The following is a 21,418-nucleotide window of genomic DNA, read 5'->3' on the forward strand; positions in this document are numbered from 1 at the left end:
ACTTTATTATCTTTTCCTCAATTTATATGTGTTTGTGTGTGTGTGTGTGTGTGTGTGTGTGTATATATATATATGAAGATTTTATTTATTTTAGAGTGAGTGCAGTGTCACGGAGGGGGCAGGAAGAGGGAGGGGGAAAGAATCTCAAGCAGACTCTGAGTGTGGAGCCTGATACGGGGCTTGATCTCAGGACCCTCACATTATGACTTGAGCTGAAACCAAGAGTAGATGCTGAACCAGGTGAGACACCCAGTCTCCCTACTGTCAGTTTATGTTTTTTTATCAGGTTTTTAAATCTGTTATTTGATAATACTTGTGACTTTGAGTAATGAAAATAATAGGATGAACATTATGGACATTTGGCCTGTTCAGGCAGGATTCATATTCATTTATATTTAGAGGAAGAAAAACAACTTGATCTTTGGCTCAATAATCAGTTACTATTGGAAAACTTTTTTTTGTCATCTTAATTGCTTTTATAGTTGAATATGCTGTTCATTTTTTATTTTTATCAATGCCTGGGTAATGGGTAATAAAGTTCATTTATTTTATTTCAAGGCAGAAAAAGAGCTGTAAATTATTTCAGGCTGTCTTTAAAACTTAAAATATATAAAAATATCATTAAAGTATATAAAAATTTTCAGATACTGATAATGAACCATTACATTTTTAGTTATTTTAAAATGTCATATATCTGAACATGTGATAAATAGTTAATAATCCACACTTAGTATTAATTTTAAAAAGTTGTTGGGTGCTTATTTAATGATGAAATACTGTGTCATATTCTGGGGGAATTAGAAAGGGTCTCTTAAGACAAGGTTGATTGAATAATTTTTTTTTTCAAACTGGGACACTTTTGAGAGTAAAAGAGTGCTATTAATAATCACATCAAGACTGTATGTGTCACCTAGGACTGTTACAGACAAATGAAGACACATGATACCTTCCTTAAGAGTTTCATGGTATATGACAAATAAGGAACTCTTTCAAGTATTGGTTCATAGTAGGGTTTTGCATTGAAGGAAAGGAGGCTTTTTTTTTTTTTTAAATAATTGATAGTATTCGGTTTTCATGTGAGTTTATTTGGAGGCATTGGATATGCGTAGGCTTGGAAATAGCTTATTTTGTATTTCAGTTTGTGGGTTTTTCTAATTAATCTCCTTTAGTTCTCTTTCCTTCTGGTTTCTTTTCACTCCATACTTTGTCCTTCTGGAGGGTGTATCCAGATAGGGAAAAGAGGAAAAGTTTGTATTCTTTGTTAGGAATATTGTTAAAGGTGGGAAGTTTTACTAAATTATTTTCATATTTTTGCCATTTTCTTTCATGATATGTTTTCTTGGCTTAAATTTCTTTGGCTGTATTTTCTCTTTATCTGTGTTTAGTACCCTAGCGTGTGCTTCATTTCTTAGGAATAGCTTGTATGCTAAAATGGTGATACAAGTGAAGGACATTCATAAAAGGGAGTTAGAGTTCGTATGAGGTGTTTTTCAAACTCACACAATTCTGTTTGTCATAGGTGGTCTAGTTTATATTTTGCTGAAACCTGAACTTAATTGGTATTATCTATTTAAAGATATTTAATGTAAAAAAAAAAAAGACATTTGGTGATTAAAACTGTATGAGAGTCTTGCTTTTTGATGGGCATTAATGTGAAGGAAGCTCATTTTACTTATTTTACTCCCAGCTTACTTACCATATAAAAGAAACTTGATGTAAACATTCTTGTTTTGTAGTAAAGTATATCAGTCTGAATTCTGTAGTTTTTTTCTCCTGCCAGAATTTATAGAACTTTGATAAATCTAAAACTTAACATGGGTATATATGTGTATATATGCATATATACGTGTATATATATATATATATGTGATCATTATCATGAGTAACTGTTCAGTACATTTTCATTGAAATGAGCAAACCTATAACTCAGTTAAGAAGTAATATATTCTAAATTGTATTAAAATAAAAACAATGGCAAAATAGCTAAGTTTTTTTTTTTTCCTTCTGATAGAACAAGTAAGAAGTTTGCGACAAAGCACTATTGCCAAGCGTTCAAATGCAGTACCTTTAAATAGCACAAAAAAGGCATCTGGGAAGACTGTATCTGCCCCTAAAGCAGGAGTGAAACATCCAGAAAAGTGTCAGATTAAAGAAGTTTCTGTGTCACCAAAACCTGAGTACCATAAAGAGAGCAGAAGGAGCAGCCGACATAGTGGACAAATTGAAGTGGTACCAGAAGTATCAGTGTCTTCAAGTCATTCTTCAGTGTCATCTTGTCTTGAAATGAAGGATGAAGCTGGATTAGATTCTAAGCAGAAGTGTAATAATCAGGGAGAAGCGGATGTGCCATCTCATGAATTAAATTGTTCACTCCTTTCAGAGACTTGTGTTAGTATTGAAGAAAAGAAAAATGAAGCTCTGATGGAATGTAAAGTCGAGACTGTTAGTAGCCCACAGTTTAAGTTTTCAGATAAAGAACAGAATGATTCTGTTGCAGATAAAACAGATGGCACTGTTGTTGAAGAAGCAAGGGAAAAGGGGAAAGTTGAACAAGAATCAAATGAGACAATAAAATTATCCCATGAAGATGACCAAATTACTGAGGAAGCTGCATCTTCTGCCTCTCTCTCTGATGCTGCTGCTTGTACAAATCCAAATAAGACTGAAAAGAACCTTGTAGGTTTGTCTTGTTCTGTGGATGAAGTGAATGAATGTAATTTGGAATTGAAGAATACCATGGAAGTTGCTGATAAAGCTAAGAACTCCCTTCAAAGAAATGAAATAGAACCATTGGGTTACTGTAAAGACACAGAATCTAATGATAAGCAGTTGCAGAGCACAGAATTAAATAACTCAAACTTAGAGATGGTTGATACTAATGCTTTTGAACCAGAAAGTAATATTTTAGAAAATGCTATTTGTGATGCACCTGACCAAAATTCAGAACAGTTGAATATTGTTGAAAGTATTAAACTGGAGTCTCATGAAATAGCAAACCTTCAGGATGCCAGAAACAGCCAGTTAAGTAGTGTTTCTTGCTTAGAGTCAAAAACCATAAAGTCCAAACAAACAAAACCTATAATTCATTCTAAGCAAAACATAACCGCAGATACTCTGAAAAAAGTTGTTGTAGCAAAACATGAATTAATGCATAACAAAACTAAAGTTAATGTCAAAAGTGTGAAACGAAATGTTGATGAACCAGAATCTCAGCAAAATTTTCATAGACCAGTCAAAGTGAGAAAAAAACAAGTTGAGAAGGATTCAAAAATTCAGAGTTGCAATTCTGGTGTTAAATCTGTGAAAAATCAAGCTCATTTTATATTGAAAAAAACATCACAGGATCAAAATTTGGTACAGGTTTCCAAACCCTTAACTCATTCTTTGAGTGATAAGCCTTATGGTCACCCTGGTTGTTCTAAAGAACCCCATCATCCTGCACAAACTGGACATTCATTACATTCCAGCCAGAAACAATGCCATAAGCCCCAGCAGCTGGCTGCAGCAGTGAAAACCAATAGTCACGTGAAGGAAGAGCTTGAACATACAGGTGGTGTAGAGCATTTTAAGGAGGAGGATAAACTGAAGCTAAAAAAACCTGAGAAGAACCTACAACCCCGCCAAAGAAGAAGCAGCAAAAGTTTTTCTTTGGATGAGCCACCATTGTTCATTCCGGACAACATAGCTACTATAAAAAGAGAAGGCTCAGATCATAGCTCTCCATTTGAAAGCAAATATATGTGGACTCCCAGCAAGCAGTGTGGTTTTTGCAAAAAACCACATGGCAACAGGTGTGTGTGTTTGTGTGCGTGCGTGTGTGTGTGTGTGATGTGCATTAAAGAGAAATTGATTTTTAGGGTGGGGTTATGTGAGAACTTTTTTTAATAAAAAACTTAAAGACTTTTGCAGAAACAAAAAAACCCCTCATCAGTCCTGGATAAATTGATAGAAAGATGGAGCCACTGAATTTATAAATATATTATCCCAGAACATATAAAAAAGAATAGTCTGACCAATGGGTGGTATATATTGATGTGTTTCGTGATTGTAACCAGTTAGAGTGTGATTTAGTTAGAGCATCTGAAAGAGGAAAAAAAGCTTGCTGCTAATCAGGAAATTATTTTGGGTCTGTAAGTTATATATTATTTTATTTGGCTTGAAGAGCTAGTAATAAAGTGTAAAGGGCATAATGGAAATTCTATTTTTCTTTCAAAGATTTAAAGAAAAATTTTTTCTTTTTTGAATTGAAGCACACTTACCATGACTTGATACCATCACTTCATAATTACCAAACAACCTTGGAATGAAGTTTGGTAGCAAAAAACGACTTAAATTATCCAAGTGAACTGTGTATGTAACACAGAATAGAAAACCTGTGTTTCTTTTTTGAATGTTTTAGTGATTGAAATGATTTCTTATGAATTCTAATCTTTTAAATGATTTTAGGATTCAGTGTTTTATAGCTTTTTGACACTGCCTGGCCCTCCCCCACTTTTTTTTTTATTTGCTAACTTTTTAAGAAAAGGAAAAGGAGATGAAGTGGATTTTGCAGCTATAAGATTGTCCTGTTCAAATGTTGAGATTGCTGTAGGAACTTCTATCAACATTGACATGATAAAAGAACATTATAGCTTACACATTTTAGTATTATCCTTACTCATGCAAGTAAATATTAGAGTGACTTCCCAGTACTGTCAATTACATAAAAATTTGGAACTTTTTAGGTAGGGACAATTTAGTAAAATATGTTGTGTAATTACTTTGTGTGGGAGCTGGTTGGGGAGAGTGGGTGGAAGTTCGTGGGGCTGTTCTATAAAAAAGTAAGTTTTATGTCAATTTTTCTGTCAAAGACATAACAAAATTTTATGTCTTCTTTTGATTCAGTCCATGTCCTATTTTTAGTCAGTTGTTACTCTTTATAACAACATATTCCAGTTTTAAATGTATTTATTTAAATATAGTGCTACAAATGTCCTCACATATGTGCTCTTTTAAGGTTTTGTTGTTGTCTTTAAACAACTTAAACAGATAAAGTGGGCCTGCTAAATTTTCAAAATTAAGGGCTGGGTGGTGCTTCTGAGTGTTCTTTTAAGCCAACACTTTTTTTCTGCCAGAATCTTCTTAAAAATCATTACACTGACATAGGTCAGAGTAATGGAATAGGAAGCTTAACTTGAATGAATTTCTGAAATGAAACTTAAGCCTAGAATTGGAAGTCATGTTAGGTATGTTACCATGTAGTTTTGTTGCAGATAAGCTGCTCTTCTTATGGCCCAGTCTGTAGGAGTTTGCCCAGGCTTTTTGACCATGGCTCACTTTACCAACATCAGTTACTTTCCTAAAATAAATTTTAAGTCCCATTGTGGTTCCCCCCGCCCCCTAATGCCACCTTTTGTATCTGCTTTATAAAACCTAGAGTTCTTTGCCTCGTTGTGGAAAACGACTTAGACTATTAGATATGTAGGTATTTTGAGTTTACCCAATGTAATTAACATGAGTAATACATAATGATATTGGAAATAATCAATTTGGGAAGTAACATTTCACATTACTTCGTTTTGTAAATAAAGAAGCCCAAGTAATTGATTGTTTTTTTTCTTTACATATTAACTAGCCTTCACTACTTTTTTGATGTATTGTGCTTGTATACATTGAGCTTACTCAGAAAACTTACTCAGTACCTGTTATACTGCATGTAATTTTCCTATTTTAATCCATGTGTAAGTTTATGAATTTATTAGGAAGGGTATATCTAGAAATAATTTTCATTCATGTCATGCACTAGCCATATGGAAAGCTATTTGTTAGTATCACATTTTCTAACACTTGTGACAGCTTTGCTTGTGTAAGGACTAATTTTATAACTTCAGCATTTTACGTATATTACAACTGAAGTTAGTTTCCTGTCTGTGCTTCCAGCTGGAAATTACATTTTTAAATACAGATTTATTCATATACAGATTTGTTCATGGCATCGTCAAATGTAATATTTGACCATAAGTAACTTCTATACATATCCTAAGGACAGTAGGTATGGACTCTAACAATAGCTTTTGTTTGTGCTTCCATTAATTTCTTCATTCAGCCTTGTAATAAAAATATATACATTATTTTAAAAAGTGGACTACTTAATACTCATTTTTAAAAAATGATTTTTGGAGTCATATTTACAGATGCCAGTTAGCATTTTGGAAGGAAAAAGTGTGAGTCTTTTCATATTGCCTATCTTGCAGTTTTCTAGTATTTCCCTACCTCTCCAGAAGGTGTTTATATTTTTAGTTTGTACTGCAGTTTCTGGCCCCAGCTGTAGATGATAGTATATTGGATGAAATTTGAAAACAAAATCTCCATAGCAGGACGGATTCATAGCTTTATACTCAAATAAGAAATATTTTTCTGAGAAGAAATTTTCTTCAATTTTCCTCAAGATTTTAAGAGTTTGACAGATACGTATTTTGTCTGCAGATTAGATTGTTAGTGATAAAAACAGTGATTTAATGTTTATGTGGAAAAGATCATTTTAGAAGAGTGATAAACATTCACAGTGATATGGTGTAAGTGGTCACACACTTAACAAGAATTGAACACCCATCTTGTAACAGGTCCACTGTTAGTAATTATAACATAAATATACTAAGAAAAGGCGTTCTCAAATGTTGCTTGCCTTTGTGATTTACTTTGAAGAAACTTGAAAGTTTTCTAAGAGTATATTTTAAAAGGCTTCTACCAAAAAGATTAGAATTTTATTTTTTGTCTTACAACTCTAATTTAGTTTCTTTTAAATTTTGTGCATGAATATTTAACAGTAAAAGAATACAACAAATATTTCAAACTCTTCTATTTAACTGATTCATGACTGTCTGGTTTACTTAACTGGTCCAGTGGTAAACTCCTTTTTTTTAGTGAAATATTTAACATCCAGGTTATAGTCTTTTCTGTAAGTAATTTTGCCTATTAGTAATCAGAAATTCATGGCCACAGCAGAAAAGGGGGAATAATTCTGTTAGCTGTATGATTCATACAGCTATTCCCCCCCCAACATTTTTAAACCATGAGGAATCATACAAAAAGGGAAGAAAATAATACTCTCTTTTCGTGATAGGCCTTCCCCCCCATATGGTTCATAAAATTTGTAGTACTTCTAACTTTCAGACCTAAAAATGATTTATATTTACATTTTTGCAAAATCAGTTTGATTTTCAAGTGAATTAGTTCTGTTTTTTCCCTAGGACATGTGAAAATTATTTTTGTCAATGATTTTATTTAACTGCAATATCTTTTATATAAAATCCTAAACTATTAAAATATCTCTGTAGATGGCATTAGACATTTGCTTTTCAGAATGTCAAGTTTCAGGAGACATTTCCAAAGTAAGCTTAAAATGAAGCATGATGAAATATTTAGGTTTGTCATCATAAAACAACTCTTCCCTGGTTAAATAAGAATTTGAAATATTTAAATATATGCTTTATAATTTGATGCTTAGGGTTGAATGTGGAGTAACAGCATAGCCATGGTCATAGTGTGTAGGTTTTTAAGTAGTGTCTTGCTGAAACTGGTCTAGACTTTGATTTGAAGAAGTCATAGCCCTGATGGTAGAAGTAAAGGGAAATGACTGCCAGCTTTCCTTCAGTATTTCAAAGACATTCATATTACCCGCTTTCTTTCAAGAAATAGTTCTTACAACTTTGCAACCTGAAATAGAGAAACTGTGCACTTAGGTTTTTCAAAATTATTTTGTTGGTTGGAAGATCTGTATCATTGAAACATGGACCCATCTAAATCTCCCCAAGCCTAGATAGACCATTCTAACTTGCAAACAAATACCACATTGTTTGAAAGTTTTCTTGCTGGATTATGAATCCAAAACATTGTGTTTTGCTTTGTTTTTACATAAGACAGGTTGTCTTGTTTCTGTTTTTTCCCCCATCAGTTTGGAGAAATGAAGACTTACTTGATAAAACTAGCATAGGCATTACTAATTAGGGTGAAGAATGGTAAATTATAAACGTGAAGTCAACCTTCCTCAATGGACAGCAGTAGTTTGATATACAATAAAAAGACACAAGAGGAAGAAAAAAATTTGCTGCTGTTGAGGAATGAGTGCTGTGACTTTTTTTTCGAGATTTGTAAGGATTGAGTGTGATTTTTATAACTTCAGCCTCAAAACCTCTGGTACAAAAGAGTTGGCCATACCACTCATTGTATTACCTTAAAATGAGTTTTGGCATTGTTGGTACCACTCTTAACAAAATCAGCAGTAAGTCTTTAATTCATTGAAGAATATACGTAAATCTCTTATTTTAACCTTCCAAGCATAATTATGAATTACCTGAAGAAGAAAGAAAAAAGACATGATTAAGTGAGCTCTCTACCTAACAATGGGTTAAAATTAAAATAACGTCCCTCAAATTGCTGTTTGTACATCTGATTTACCATTTTATTCAAAAGTAATTCCAGATACTTTAAAGTTAGAAAAAGAAGGTTTTTAGACTCCTAAATCTTGTATCCATTGATTTTTTTTTCATTGTTAGTGAAGTTTTTTAGATAAAATTTAGTAAAGGAAAACTTTTATGAAGAGATCGGAAATTTAAAAAAATTCAGCCTGAATTATTAGGATCTTCATGTATAATCTTTATTCAGAGATACAATTTTATTATCTAAACCATGGTCAGTACGGAAGTCTGCTCTCAAAAGCACATAAAAAGATTCTTCAGCATAATCACTGTGACACCATGAGCCAGAATATTTTGAACTCAAAGAATAGTGACATAGTTAAAATGGTTAATAAATAATCCAAGTCTCCATTTTGTTTTTGAGTTGCACTGTTGCTCTGATCTTTTGTTATTCAAAATTATTCATCAAATGTGTGATTCTCTTTTAGGTAGGAGTTTGGGGGTGTGGGGTAAGTGTTACTGTAACTGACGGATTGTCTCTGATCAGATTATCACAGCTCTTAACCCACCTTCTCAGTGGAGAAATTTTATACTTTGTTATTCTATGCAGTATGCTGACAAAGATCAGGTGCTCTTTATTTTACCGTTATGGTTTTTTGTATTTTCTCATTCATACTAGAGGGGATATATTTGACTTAAAATTTCTGTCTTCATAGAATATTCTTTGAAGACTTGCTCCATGTTAAACCAATAGGATGGGTAAAGACAGAAAACAAATATCAGAAAATGATTAAAAAGTTAATTTAGGTTCACTTTTAACATTTTTTTAAGTGTATTAAAGTTTTTTCCCTTCTTCCCAGGTTTATGGTTGGCTGTGGGAGATGTGATGACTGGTTTCATGGTGATTGTGTTGGTTTAAGTCTTTGTCAAGCACAACAAATGGGAGAAGAAGACAAAGAATACGTGTGTGTGAAATGTTGTGCTGAAGAAGATAAAAAGACTGAAATAATAGATTCAGATATTTTGGAAAACCAGGCTAAAGTTGAAGTCCACAGTGAAGATAGAACAATGGAATATGAAAAGCTTGGGTTATCAAAGCACACACCAACAAATGATAAAACCAAATATATAGAGGATACAGTGAAGCACAAGGTCAAAATTTTAAAACGGGTAAGCTTATTAATGCATTCTTTTTATTTAAGAACTTTGTATGGTCTGACAATATGAAATTTCTCTTTGGGTTTCATTGTTCAAAGTGTACATTTCCAAATGTATTTTTCTGTAAAAATGAATGGATTTTTATTAAAATATTTTGGCAGTCTTGGTGAAATCAGGTAGTGAAATCTTCCAAAATATATGTATCTTATTTCTTACAGAATTTTATACAGTTTCTAGTCTGTAGTTGGTAGTTGGATTTTCTTTGATAGGATGTATGTGTGATCTTGTGGTATTAAAGTAGTACTGAGCTATTCATTGTGCTTGCTGATAAGGTGGTAAAACTTCAGTCCATAACTGTCTGCTAATTCATGAACCACATTTGACATTATTTTCAGGTAGAAGAGTTGTATCTTTAAAGAAAAGTAGACTTAATTCTTTTGATTTTTGTCCAGTGTTTGCTTGGAACATTCACTTCATACTTTCTCTCTTAAAAAAGTCGGTTTTCCCTTACCTTACATTTTTAACTAATTTCTAAATGTATTTTCTAAATAGAAATTTCAAGATATTTAGTCAGTTACAGGAGAGATGTATTCAGTGTTTTATCTGATTTAAGTTTTGATAATTTTCATTATCTATGTTTTTTTTACCTATGATTTTTCTATTTTGTTGTTCTTATAATTGGTAGGAAAGGGATAACAATGGCAACAAATATATGGGGATAGTCAAGTGTAATAATGCAAAAGACAATGAACATGAGTTGGAGTGTTAGAAGAACCATGGAAATCTTTTAATCCAACCATTGAGATTGAGGAACATAAGCATCTTTTCTCCGAAATCGTCATTATTTATAAACTCCGTTCTTCGGCACACTCCTTATATTACAAATCTGGATTAAGTTACAGTAGCATTCAGCATTTTCTGGCTGCCCATACATTTTGAGAATCAGATTATGCCCTTCTGACATTTGCTTTTCCTTTTTTCTGTTGATTTGATTAGCACCAAAGTAATTGGTATAGAGCTGAGAGCTGCACTGAGAAGAGCTTAAAGCACATCTTAGGAAAACTTTGTTAATCATCAGTTTTGGATGTAATATGTTGGCCATTCAGAAATATAGCTCATTGTTTTGTCATTTAGCTAAGTTGTCTTCATCTTGTCTAAAAAGATAGGAGACATGTGAAACATTAAGTGTTTTAAGAAACCACTATACATTCTCTGTATCAGAAAAGAAATTGAAGTAAGTCTGATTTTGTAAGTAAATGTACTTAAAAAACCCAAGTGATTACTGCTTCCTTTTCTTTTTGATGGTGAACTGCTGAATCTTATTTGGACTCTGCTGATACTAGTTTATGGAATCTGTTTTTTGTTTTATTTTTTATTTTTTTAAAGGTTTTATTTATTTATTTGACAGAGAAGCAGGGGGAGTAGGAGGAAGAGAAGGGGGCTTCCCGCCAAGCAGGGAACTGGATACGGGGCTGGATTCCAGGATCATGACCTGAGCGAAAGGCAGACACTTAACTGACTGAGCCACCCAGGCGCCCCTAGAATCTGCTTTTTAAATATCACTTCTTATTCCTAGATTTTATGTTGAACCATTTCTTAAGTTTCTGTTGTCTGCCAAACATGGTACCAGACTTGGGTATCTAGCACTGATTGAAATAGGTTTCTGTTCTCAAGTAAATCTAGTTGGAGAGATAGAAAATAAGTAAATAAAAAATTAGAGGATTTGTAGTCTAGAGAAAATCAGTTTTTTCCAAAAACTCTGTCTTCTTAAAGCCTATCAAAACCTATGATTAAATATTATAGTGTTCTTTTCCCTGTCATTCTTCCTTTTTTTTAATTTTCATTTTTCTATTTAAATTCAATTAATATGTAATATTTGTTTCAGAGGTAGGAGTCAACGATTCATCAGTCTTATATAATACCCAGTACTCATTACATCACATGCCTAATGTCCATCACCCACTTACCCCATCCCTCCACCCCTTTCCCCCAAGCAGCCTTCAGTTTTTTCCCTATGATTAAGAGTCTCTTATGGTTTGTCTCCCTCTTTGGTTTCGTCTTGCTTTATTTTTTCTCTCTCTTCCCCAGTGATCCTCTGTTTTTCTTAAATTCCACATATGAGTGAGATCATATGATAATTGCCTTTTTTTGATTGACTTATGTCACTTAGCGTAATACCCTCTAGTTCCAACACATGGTTCAAATGGCAAGATTTCAGGGTTTTTTTTTTTTTGTGGCTGAGTAGTATGCCATTGTATATATGTCCATATCTTCTTCATCCATTCATCTGTCGATGGACATCTGGGCTCTTCCCATAATTTGGCTATTGTGGACGTTGCTGCTATAAACATTGGGGTGCAGGTGCACCTTTGATCACTACATTTGTGTCTTTGGGGTAAATCCCTAGTACTGCAATTGCTGGGTTATAGGGTAGCTCTATTTTCAAGTTTCTGAGGAATTTCCATACTGTTTTCCAGAGTGGCTGCACTAGTTTGCATTCCCACCAACATCCTAAGAGGGTTTCCCTTTCTCTTGATTCCTTGCCAACATCTTTCGTTTCCTGACTTGTTGATTGTAGCCATTCCGATTGATGTAAGGTGATATTCATTGTGGTTTTGATTTGTGTTTCCCTGATGATGAGTAGGTGGACATTTTTTTCATGTCTGGCCATTTATATGTCTTCTTTGGAGAAATGTCTGTTCATGTCTTCTGCCCATTTCTTGATTGGCTTATTCTTTGGGTGTTGAGTTTGGTAAGTTCTTTATAGATTTTGGATACTAGCCCTTTATTTGATATGTCATTTACAAATATCTTCTGCCGGTCTCTCAGTTGTCTTTCAGTTTTGTCGACTGTTTCTTTGCTGTGCAAAAGCTTTTTATCTTGATGAAGTCCCAATAGTTCATTTTTGCCTTTGTTTCCCTTGCCCTTGAAGAAATGTCTAGCAAGAAGTTGCTGTGGCGTGGGTCACAGAGTTTGGTGCCTATGTTCTCCTCTAGGATTTTGATACAGTCCTGTCTCACATTTAGGTCTTTGATCCATTTTGAGTCTGTTGTGGTTTATGGTGTAAGGAAATGGTCCAGTTTCATTCTTCTGTATGTGGCTGTCCAGTTTTCCCAAAACTGTTTGTTGAAGAGACTATCTTTTTTCCATTGGATCTTCTTTCCTGCTTTATTAAAGATTAGTTGGCCAAAGGGTTGAGGGTCCATTTCTGGGTTCTCTATTCTGTTCCATTGATCTCTGTGTCTGTTTTTGTGCCAGTATAATGCTGTCCTGAAGATTACAGCTTAGTAAAACAGCTTGAAGTCTGGGATTGTGATGCTACCAGCTTTGGTTTTCTTTTTAAGTATTCCTTTGGCTCTTTCAGGTCTAATCTGGTTCCATACAAATCTTAGGATTATTTGTTCCAGCTCTGTGAAAAAAGTTGATGGTATGTTGATGGGGACTGCATTGAATGTATAGATTGTTCTAGGTAGCATAGACATTTTATGTATGAAATGTTTCTCTATTTCTTTGTGTCTTCTTCAATTTCTTCATGAGTGTTCTGTAGTTTTTTGAGTACAGATACTTTGCCTCTTTGGTTAGGTTTATTCTTAGGTATCTTACGGTATTTGGGCAGTTGTAAATGGGATCAACTCCTTAGTGTCTCTTTCTTCTGTCTCATTGCTAGTGTATAGAAATACAGCTGATTTCTGTACATTGATTTTATGTGTATTGATCCTGCCACTTGAATTCCTTTATGAGTTCTAGCAATTTTGGGCTACAGTCCTTTGGGTTTTCCACAGAGTATCATGTCATCTGCAAAGAGTGAGAGTTTGACATACTCTTGGCTGATTCTGATGCCTTTTATTTCCTTTTATTGTCTGATTGCTGAGGCTAGGACTTCTAGTACTGTGTTGAAGAATAGTGGTCATAGTGGGCATCCTTGTCATGTTCCTGACTTTAGGGGAAAAGCTTTCAGTTTTTCCCATTGAGAATGTTGTTCACTGTGGGCTTTCCATATGTGGCTTTTATGATATTGAGGTATGTTCCCTCTATCCCTACACTATGGAGAGTATTGATCAAGAAGGGATGCTGTACTTTTTCTGCATGAGAGGATCATATCGTTCTTTTCCTTTATTTTATGAATGTCGTGTATCATGTTGATTGATTTGTGGTTGTTGAGCCATCCTCGAAGCCCAGGAATAAATCCCATTATTCATGGTGAATAATCCTTTTAATGTGTTGTTGGATCCTATTGGCTAGTATTTTGGTGAGAATTTTTGCATCCATGTTCATCAGGAATGTTGGTCTATAATTCTCCTTTTTGGTGGGGTCTTTGTCTGGTTTGAGGATCAAGGTAATGCTGGCCTCCGAGATGAGTTTGGAAGTTTTTGTTCCATTTCTGTTTTTTGAAACAACTTCAGAAGGGTAGGTATTACTACTTCTTTAAATGTTTGATAGAATTCCCCTGGGAAGCCATCAGGGCCTGGGCTCTTGTTTGGAGATTTTTGATTATTGCTTCAATTTCCTTGCTGGTTATGGGTCTGTTCAGGTTTTCTATATCTTCCTGGTTCAGTTTTGGTGGTTTAAACATCTCTAGGAATGCATACATTTCTTCCAGATTGCCTAATTTGGTGTCATATAGTTGTTTATACTGTGTTCTTACAGTTGTACTGAAGGGGAGATTGTGATTTTATTTGGGTCCTTTCTCTTCTTTTTGACAAGTCTGGCCAGGGTTTTATCGATTTTATTAATTCTTTCAAAGAACCAGCTCCTAGTTTCCTTGCTCTGTTCTGCTGTTCTTTTGGTTAGTATTTCATTGATTTCTGCTCTGATCTCTTTTATTTCTGTTCTTGCTGGATTAAGCTTTATTTGCTGTTCTTTCTCCCAACTCCTTTAGGTGTAAAGTTAGGTTGTATATTGGAGACCTTTCTTGTTTCTTGAGAAAGGCTTGTATTGCTATATACCTGCCTCTTAGGACCACCTTTGCTGTATCCTAGAGGTTTTGAACAGTTGTGTGTTCATTTTTTATTTGTTCTCATTGATTTTTAAAATTCTTCTTCAATTTCCTGGTTGATGCATTCATTCTTTAATAGTATGCTCTTTAACCTCTATATATTTGAGTTCTTTTCAAATTTCCTCTTTTGAGTTTCAGTTTCAAAGCATTGTGCTGAAAATATGCAGGGAGTGATCCCAGTCTTTTGGTTTCACTTGAGACCTGATTTGTGAACCAGTATGTAATTTGTTCTAGAGAATGTTCCATGTGCACTGGAAGGAATGTGTATTCTGTTGCTTTAGGATGGAATGCTCTGAATATATCTGTAAAATCCCATCTGGTCCAGTATGTCATTCAAAGCCCTTGTTCCTTGTTGATCTTCTGCTTAGATGACATGTCCATTGCAGTGAGTAGTAGGGTGTTAAAGTCCGTGCTATTGTATTATCAATGTGTTTGCATTCCTAGAGGTAAAATACTAATTTAATTTTGTTATTAATTGGTTCATATAATTTACTGCTCCCATGTTAGGGGCATAAATATTTACAGTTGTTAGATCTTGGTGGATAGACCCTTTAATTATGATATATTGTCCTTCCTCATTTTTTCTTACAATCTTTGGTTTAAAATCTAATTTGATACAAGGATTACTACCCTAGCTTTCTTTTAATGTCCATTAGCGTCATAAATGGTTTTCTAACCCCTCACTTTCAATTTGGAGGTGTCTTTGGGTCTAAAATGCGCCTCTTGGAGGCAGCATATTGGTGGATCTTGCTTTTTTTTTTTTTTTTAAGATTTTATTTATTTATTTGACAGAGAGAGAGAGACAAGTAGGCAGAGAAGCATGCAGAGGGAGAGAGAGGCAGGCTCCCTACTAAGCAGAGCTCGATATGGGGCTCAATCTAGGACCACAGGGTCATGACCTGAACTGAAAGTAGGTGCTTAACCAACTCAGCCACCCAGGTGCCCCTGGGTCTTGCCTTTTTATCCAAGCTGACACTCTTTGTTTTTCGGTTGGGACATTTTAGCTCATTTACATTCAGAGTTTAACTATCGAAAGATATTAATTTAGTGCTGTTGTATTACCTGTACAGAGTATATTCTCTCTGTTCCTTTCTGGTCTGTTACTTTTGGGCTCTGCCTTTACTTAAAGGATCCCCTTTAATGTTTCTTACAGTCACAAATTCTTTTAGTTTTTCTTTGTTCGGGAAGTATTTTATCTGCCCTATTTTGAATGATATCCTTTGGATAAATTAAAGTATTCTTGGCTGCATATTTTTCTCATTTAGCATTCTGAATATATCATGCCAGTGCTTCCTGGGCTTCTAGGTCTCTGGATAGGTGTGCTGCCAGCCTAATGTTTCTACCCTTGTAGGTTATGGATCTTTTGTTTCAACTTGCAAGTGTCACTATTATATGTTTAGGTGTTGACCAATTTTTGTTGATTTGGGGGAGGGGCGTTTCTCTGTGCCTTTCTCTGGACTTGAATGCCTTCTTCCGTTCCCAGATTAGGGAAGTTCTCCACTGTATTTTGCTCCAGTATACCTTCTATCTCTCTTTTTTTCCTCTTCTAGGATCTCAGTTATTCTAATACTGTTTTGTTTTATGGTATCATTGATATCTCAAATTCTGCTCTCTTGATCCAGTAGTGTATCTCTTTCTCAGCTTCTTTATTCTCTATCCTTTTGTCTTCTGTATCACTAATTCTCTCTTCTGCCTCATTTATCCTAGCAGTTAGAATCTCCATTTTTTATTGCATCTCATTAATAGCCTTTTTGGCTTCTACATGATTCGATTTTATTTCTTTTATTTCTCCAGAAAGGTATTCTCTAGTGTCTTCTATGCTTTTTTCAAGCTCAGCTCGTATCTTTATAATCGTTATTCTGAACTCTAGTTTTGACATCTTATATCCAAACTGCTTGGATCCCTGGCAGTTGGTACTGCCTCTTGTTGTCTTTTTTAAGGCTTTTCTGTCTTGTCATCTGTCCAGAGAATAGATGAATGAGAGAACAAAATACTAAAATGGCAACAATGACCCCAGAGAAGTGGGGTCACAAGAGACTGGAAATGAGGGGGGGGAAAAAAGGGATAATAGAGGTGAACAGAAAACAGCAATAGACTGGTCCTGTGTGTATTTTGGTCTGTTAAAACACTAGGCCCCAAAATTTTAAAGAAAGAAAAACTTTACATATTTACAAAAATGAAATTAAATGCATTGAAAGAATAGAATGTAACTATAAAAAAGGCAAAAGAGAAAAAAGAAGGAATATAAACAAACAGGTGAACAGAACAGAGCAGTACACTATATCCTGAGTGTATTTTTGTCTCTTTGTTAGAAGAAACTACATCCCAGAGTTGTAAGGAAAGAAAAATGTATTTATCTATAGAAAAATAAAATTAAATACAATGAAAGGCTACAACGTTACTGAAGATGAAAATTTAAAAAGAGTTTAACAAAAAGAAGAAAAAAAGGAGAGAAAATGATCAGACAGGTGAAGAGAACAGAGCCGTACAATAGATTCTGGGTGTATTCTCGTGTTTGTTAGAAGAAACTGCATCCTGAAATTATAAAGAAAGAAAAACTTCCATATATACAAAAATAAATACAATGAAAGGATGCAATGTAAGTGTAAAAATGAAAATTAAAAAAGGTTTTTAAAAGTTGATAAAATAATTGAGAGAAGAAAGAGAAAAACATTATAATTAAAAGACTAAAGAATTGTGGGGGGAAAACCATGAATTCTATATATTATTTTACCTAGTACTCAAGTTTTGTATTTCTCTGTGGTCAGTAAATTTGGTATTAGCTGGATGTTCTTGATCATCTTCTGGGGGAAGGGCCTGTTGGGCTGATTCTCAGGTATCTATGCTCTGTGCAGAATTGTACCACCCTTGTCAGGGGCCAGGCTAAGTAAGTGGCTCTGGATTACTCTCTGTGACTTTTATGTTTCCTTACGGTTTTCTGCCCTGCTTTAGAGGATGAGAATGAAGATGGCGGCTTCCCAGTTTCCAGCCCTAGAGCTTAGAGCTTGGGGTTGGGGTTGGGGGAGCTTAGAGGTTGGGGGGCACTCCTTAGTGCACCCTCAGAGAAAAGCAGTCAATCACTCCTGTCTCCCTGGTCTCTGGCTGTACCCTGCAATCACCCAGACTGTGACCACTGATTCTGTCTCATGGCATGTGACCCCGTTTTGATTCTTCAAAACCTGCAGACTCCTGTGATGTGCACTTGCGCCCCCCATCCCCAGCTTCCAGGGGGAGGGAAGGAGGAGGTCTTGGGGTGGTTCTGCTGCTTGCTGGGCCCATGCTCAGAAGCAGTCACTCTGATGGACCACAGTTCAGGGTATATGGCAACCCTGTGCTGAGAGCCCACTCTTGGGCTCGCTGAGTGCAGCCAGCTTCCCCACACTGATGCTGGGGAACTCTGCCACACTCAGGCACCCCCAGTCTTGCTGTGACCCCAGGGATCCTGGAACCATAGTATCCCACCTAGGATTCCAACCTACTTAGCCACCAGGTGCATTTCAGGCAGGAATGTCCCTCACTGGAGCAGCCTGCTGAAAGTTCTGATTTTGTGCTCCACTGCTATATCACTTCTGGTGCTGGATGGCGGAGGCTCCCTCCTGCTGTGGTTCATCTTCCCATGTATCACCTCAGATTCACTTCTCCATATCTACCTTGCAGAAAGTGGTTGCTTTTCTATTTGTAGAGTTGCATCTAATTCTTTTCTTAGACCTCAAATTGAGTTTGCAAGTGTTTGGAATGACTTGATAGTTGTCTAGCTGAATTCCTGGGACCAGATGAAACTAAGGTCTCCTACTTCTCCACCACCTATGGATAAACTTCTCCCTGTCTTTCAAACATTACCATGAAGTGATTAATTATTTTAAAGGGTCTTAGAATTCTAGTTCACTAGTTTTTCGTTGGTTATAATTAGGATGAGAGTAGCAGGTATCCTGATGGATTGTTCTACTATATAGAAGTTAAAACTGCCAGTTGATACAGTGAGAATTTAATTGATAAACTTAGAGGTGGGTATGATTTCATTTGTTTTAGAAAATAGTGAAAAACATAGATACCTATTTCTCCATAATCTCTCCCTCTTTTTTCCATGTCTGTAGCCAGCTAAAACAACTCTTACTATCTTTTATCTAATTTTTTTTCTAATATCATTAATGGGAAAATGGTATTCAGGTTTTTTAGTTCTCCTTTTTAGGCTGTTATGTGTTCTGCAAAATAGGTGCTTAACAAATGGATTTTGAATGAGAGCATGAATCTCCTTTTTGTTATTAATTGAGAGTTATTTTTGTACATCTTTTTAAAAAAGCAAATATTTATTGGGCTAAAGAATATAATGTTTGCTATCTTACTAGAGTATAATACTAATTAGGTTTAATCTTTTTCATCCACATACTCTTGAGCCTTGCTTTAGTAGTTTTTATTCTAATGAATTAAATAATATTTTTTCCAAGGAATCTGGTGAAGGCAAAAGCTCATCAGACTGTAGAGATAGTGAAATAAAAAAATGGCAGCTAGCTCCTCTTCGAAAGATGGGACAACCAGTTTTACCTCGGAGATCCTCAGAAGAAAAAAGTGAAAAAATACCAAAAGAGACTACAACTGTTATTTGCACAGGAGAAAAAGGTTCCAAACCAGGTAGTAAGATTCATAAAAATCCTATGTACTAATAAAGTTATATTTCATACACTATCAATTAGTATATTTTAGGGAAATTTAACCATTTTAATAACTTGATGGCAATAAAAATAGTTCAGGTGATCTTTCTTGAAATTAATAACTATTGCTCTAAATTCTGGGAGGGGCTAATGAACTTAATAAGATCCCAGCTTCATGGCACTCAAACACTAGTAGGAGACAGACATTAAGTAGACAAATAAAATGGTGTGCCATTTTTTACAGCGTTTAAGCACTGTGAAGAAAAGTAAGTGGAGTTAAGAGTCACATTTGAGGAGAGTGGTGAGAGTTTGTTTTAGATAGCATGGAGGAGGTAACTTGTGAGGTATAATTTAAAGTGATAGGAACTTTTTTTTGGAGGACTGGGTAGCGTATAGTCTAAAGGTTTCAAGGTAGAAACAAGCTTGGTATTTGAGGAGCACGAGAGCCACAGTGGAATGGTTAGGGTAATACATGGGATAGAATAAGGGTCAAGATGAGTTCAGAGAAAATTATGTAGGAACTTTGAGGGCCTGATAGAGTTTATATTTTATTCTGAATGTAATGGGAAAACTTCAGAGGATTTTGTACCAAGGGCACGATGGGTTTACTCCTGTTTTTCTGTGAAAGTTGGATTGTAGGAGAATAGGAAAAAATGAGGGTAGTTAGGAGTCTATAACAGTATCCTAGGGAAAAAAGGATGCTAGCTTAGAACAGAGATACAGTGGAGGAATGAAAAATGGTCAGATTCTGATAAATTTTATAGTAGAATTGGCAATTGGATTAGTTGTAGGTGGGTAGGTAGGTAGAGTCTTAGCAGAGGATTAACTAAATGTTGGTGCCATTTATTGAGAAAAACAGATTAGGGGAGGAAAATTGAAAAATTATGTGTGGGTGTTTTAACTTTGAGTTGCCTTTAAGATACCCAGGTAAGGATGTTTGACATAAGTCTAGAGCTTAGAGAAGACTTCAAGGGGTTGTATACAAACAAGAGATTTATCAGTGCATAGTTATTTAAAATCACATACTTAGAAACATCTATTAAAGAGTTTGATAATGAAGAGGCAGAAGCACAGTACTTGGGGGTCATGTCAGCATTTGGAAGTTGAGAAGACAAGAGGTTCCACAAAAGAGACTAAAAGCTGGTCTGTGAGGTAAGAGAACTAAGGGACCATGATGAAGTTTCAAGAAGGAGGGAATGGTCAGTTGTGTTCAGTGTTGTCTGGACATCTAATAAGGAGCACAGATCATATGTGATTTAGTGAAATGGAAATCATTGGTGACCTTGACTAGAATGGTTTTGGTGGAGCACTAGGGATGAAAGCCAGTTCTAGTGGTTTATGGAGGAATGGAAAGTGAGGAATCAGAGATTACTGTTTTAAAGAATTTTGCTTTTAAAGGGAACAGAAGTGGTGTGGTAGTTAAAGGGATATGTGAGGTACAGAATTTTTTAAGGGAGATATAGCATGTTTGGAAGACTATGGGAATGATCCAGTAGAGAGAATTTGGTGATGTAGTTGAGGGCTTCAAAATCCATGAAAAAACAAGAGGGGATGAGATAGAATAAGGGTCAAGATGAGTTCAGAGAAAATTATGTAGGAACTTTGAGGGCCTGATAGAGTTTATATTTTATTCTGAATGTAATGGGAAAAGAAGGGTTACTCATAAACAAGGACAGCTTACCCATTTTAATAGTAGGGAAGATGATTGTATATGGTAGGAGGGCAGATAGATGCAGGTAGGCTAGATTTGGTGATGGGAAGATGTGATAGCTGTCATTTTCTTGTTTTCTTAGTGAAATAATGAAGTGAAAAAATCAAATGAGGTTGAAGTTGGGGAAGGAGATATTGTTGGTTTGACAAGAAAGGAAAAAATTGTAAAATAGATGTTTTGAGACTGGGAGAGCAAATTTACTAAGAAAACTTAATAAGATTAGGACAGCAGATTGTTATCTACCTCAGATTTGTGATTATAAATTTAAAGTGAGATCTGTTAGCATCAGTGTTTATTTTTCTCCAGTTGCCTTCAGCTGTTTGTAGGCTATTTGGGTGAAGGATAAAGTTGGCTTTTATTGGATTTGTGGTTTTGCAAATGCAGGTGTTTTAAAGGAGAGAGGATAAAAGTGTTTAGTATGCAAGGGTATGGTAATAATGTTGTACTGTCTGATCAGAGTTGCTTATGTGGGAAAATGAGGACATGAATTATAAAAATGATAGATTTA

General features: G+C 35.1%; 1 protein-coding gene across 4 annotated transcripts in view; it reads left to right on the plus strand.

Annotated features, from left to right (window-relative positions):
- The window catches only part of PHF3 (PHD finger protein 3), an 86,451-nt gene that overhangs the window by 47,791 nt on the left and 17,242 nt on the right, over positions 1-21,418 (plus strand). For all 4 annotated transcript variants that reach the window (XM_044253713.1, XM_044253722.1, XM_044253739.1 and 1 more), the window contains 3 exons: positions 2,012-3,791; positions 9,257-9,566; positions 18,996-19,179. In XM_044253713.1, coding sequence (XP_044109648.1) covers positions 2,012-3,791; positions 9,257-9,566; positions 18,996-19,179 — 2,274 coding nt within the window. The remainder of the gene's footprint in view (positions 1-2,011; positions 3,792-9,256; positions 9,567-18,995; positions 19,180-21,418) is intronic.

The sequence above is a fragment of the Neovison vison genome, chromosome 1, assembly GCF_020171115.1.
Source record: "Neovison vison isolate M4711 chromosome 1, ASM_NN_V1, whole genome shotgun sequence".
Lineage (NCBI taxonomy): Eukaryota > Metazoa > Chordata > Mammalia > Carnivora > Mustelidae > Neogale > Neogale vison.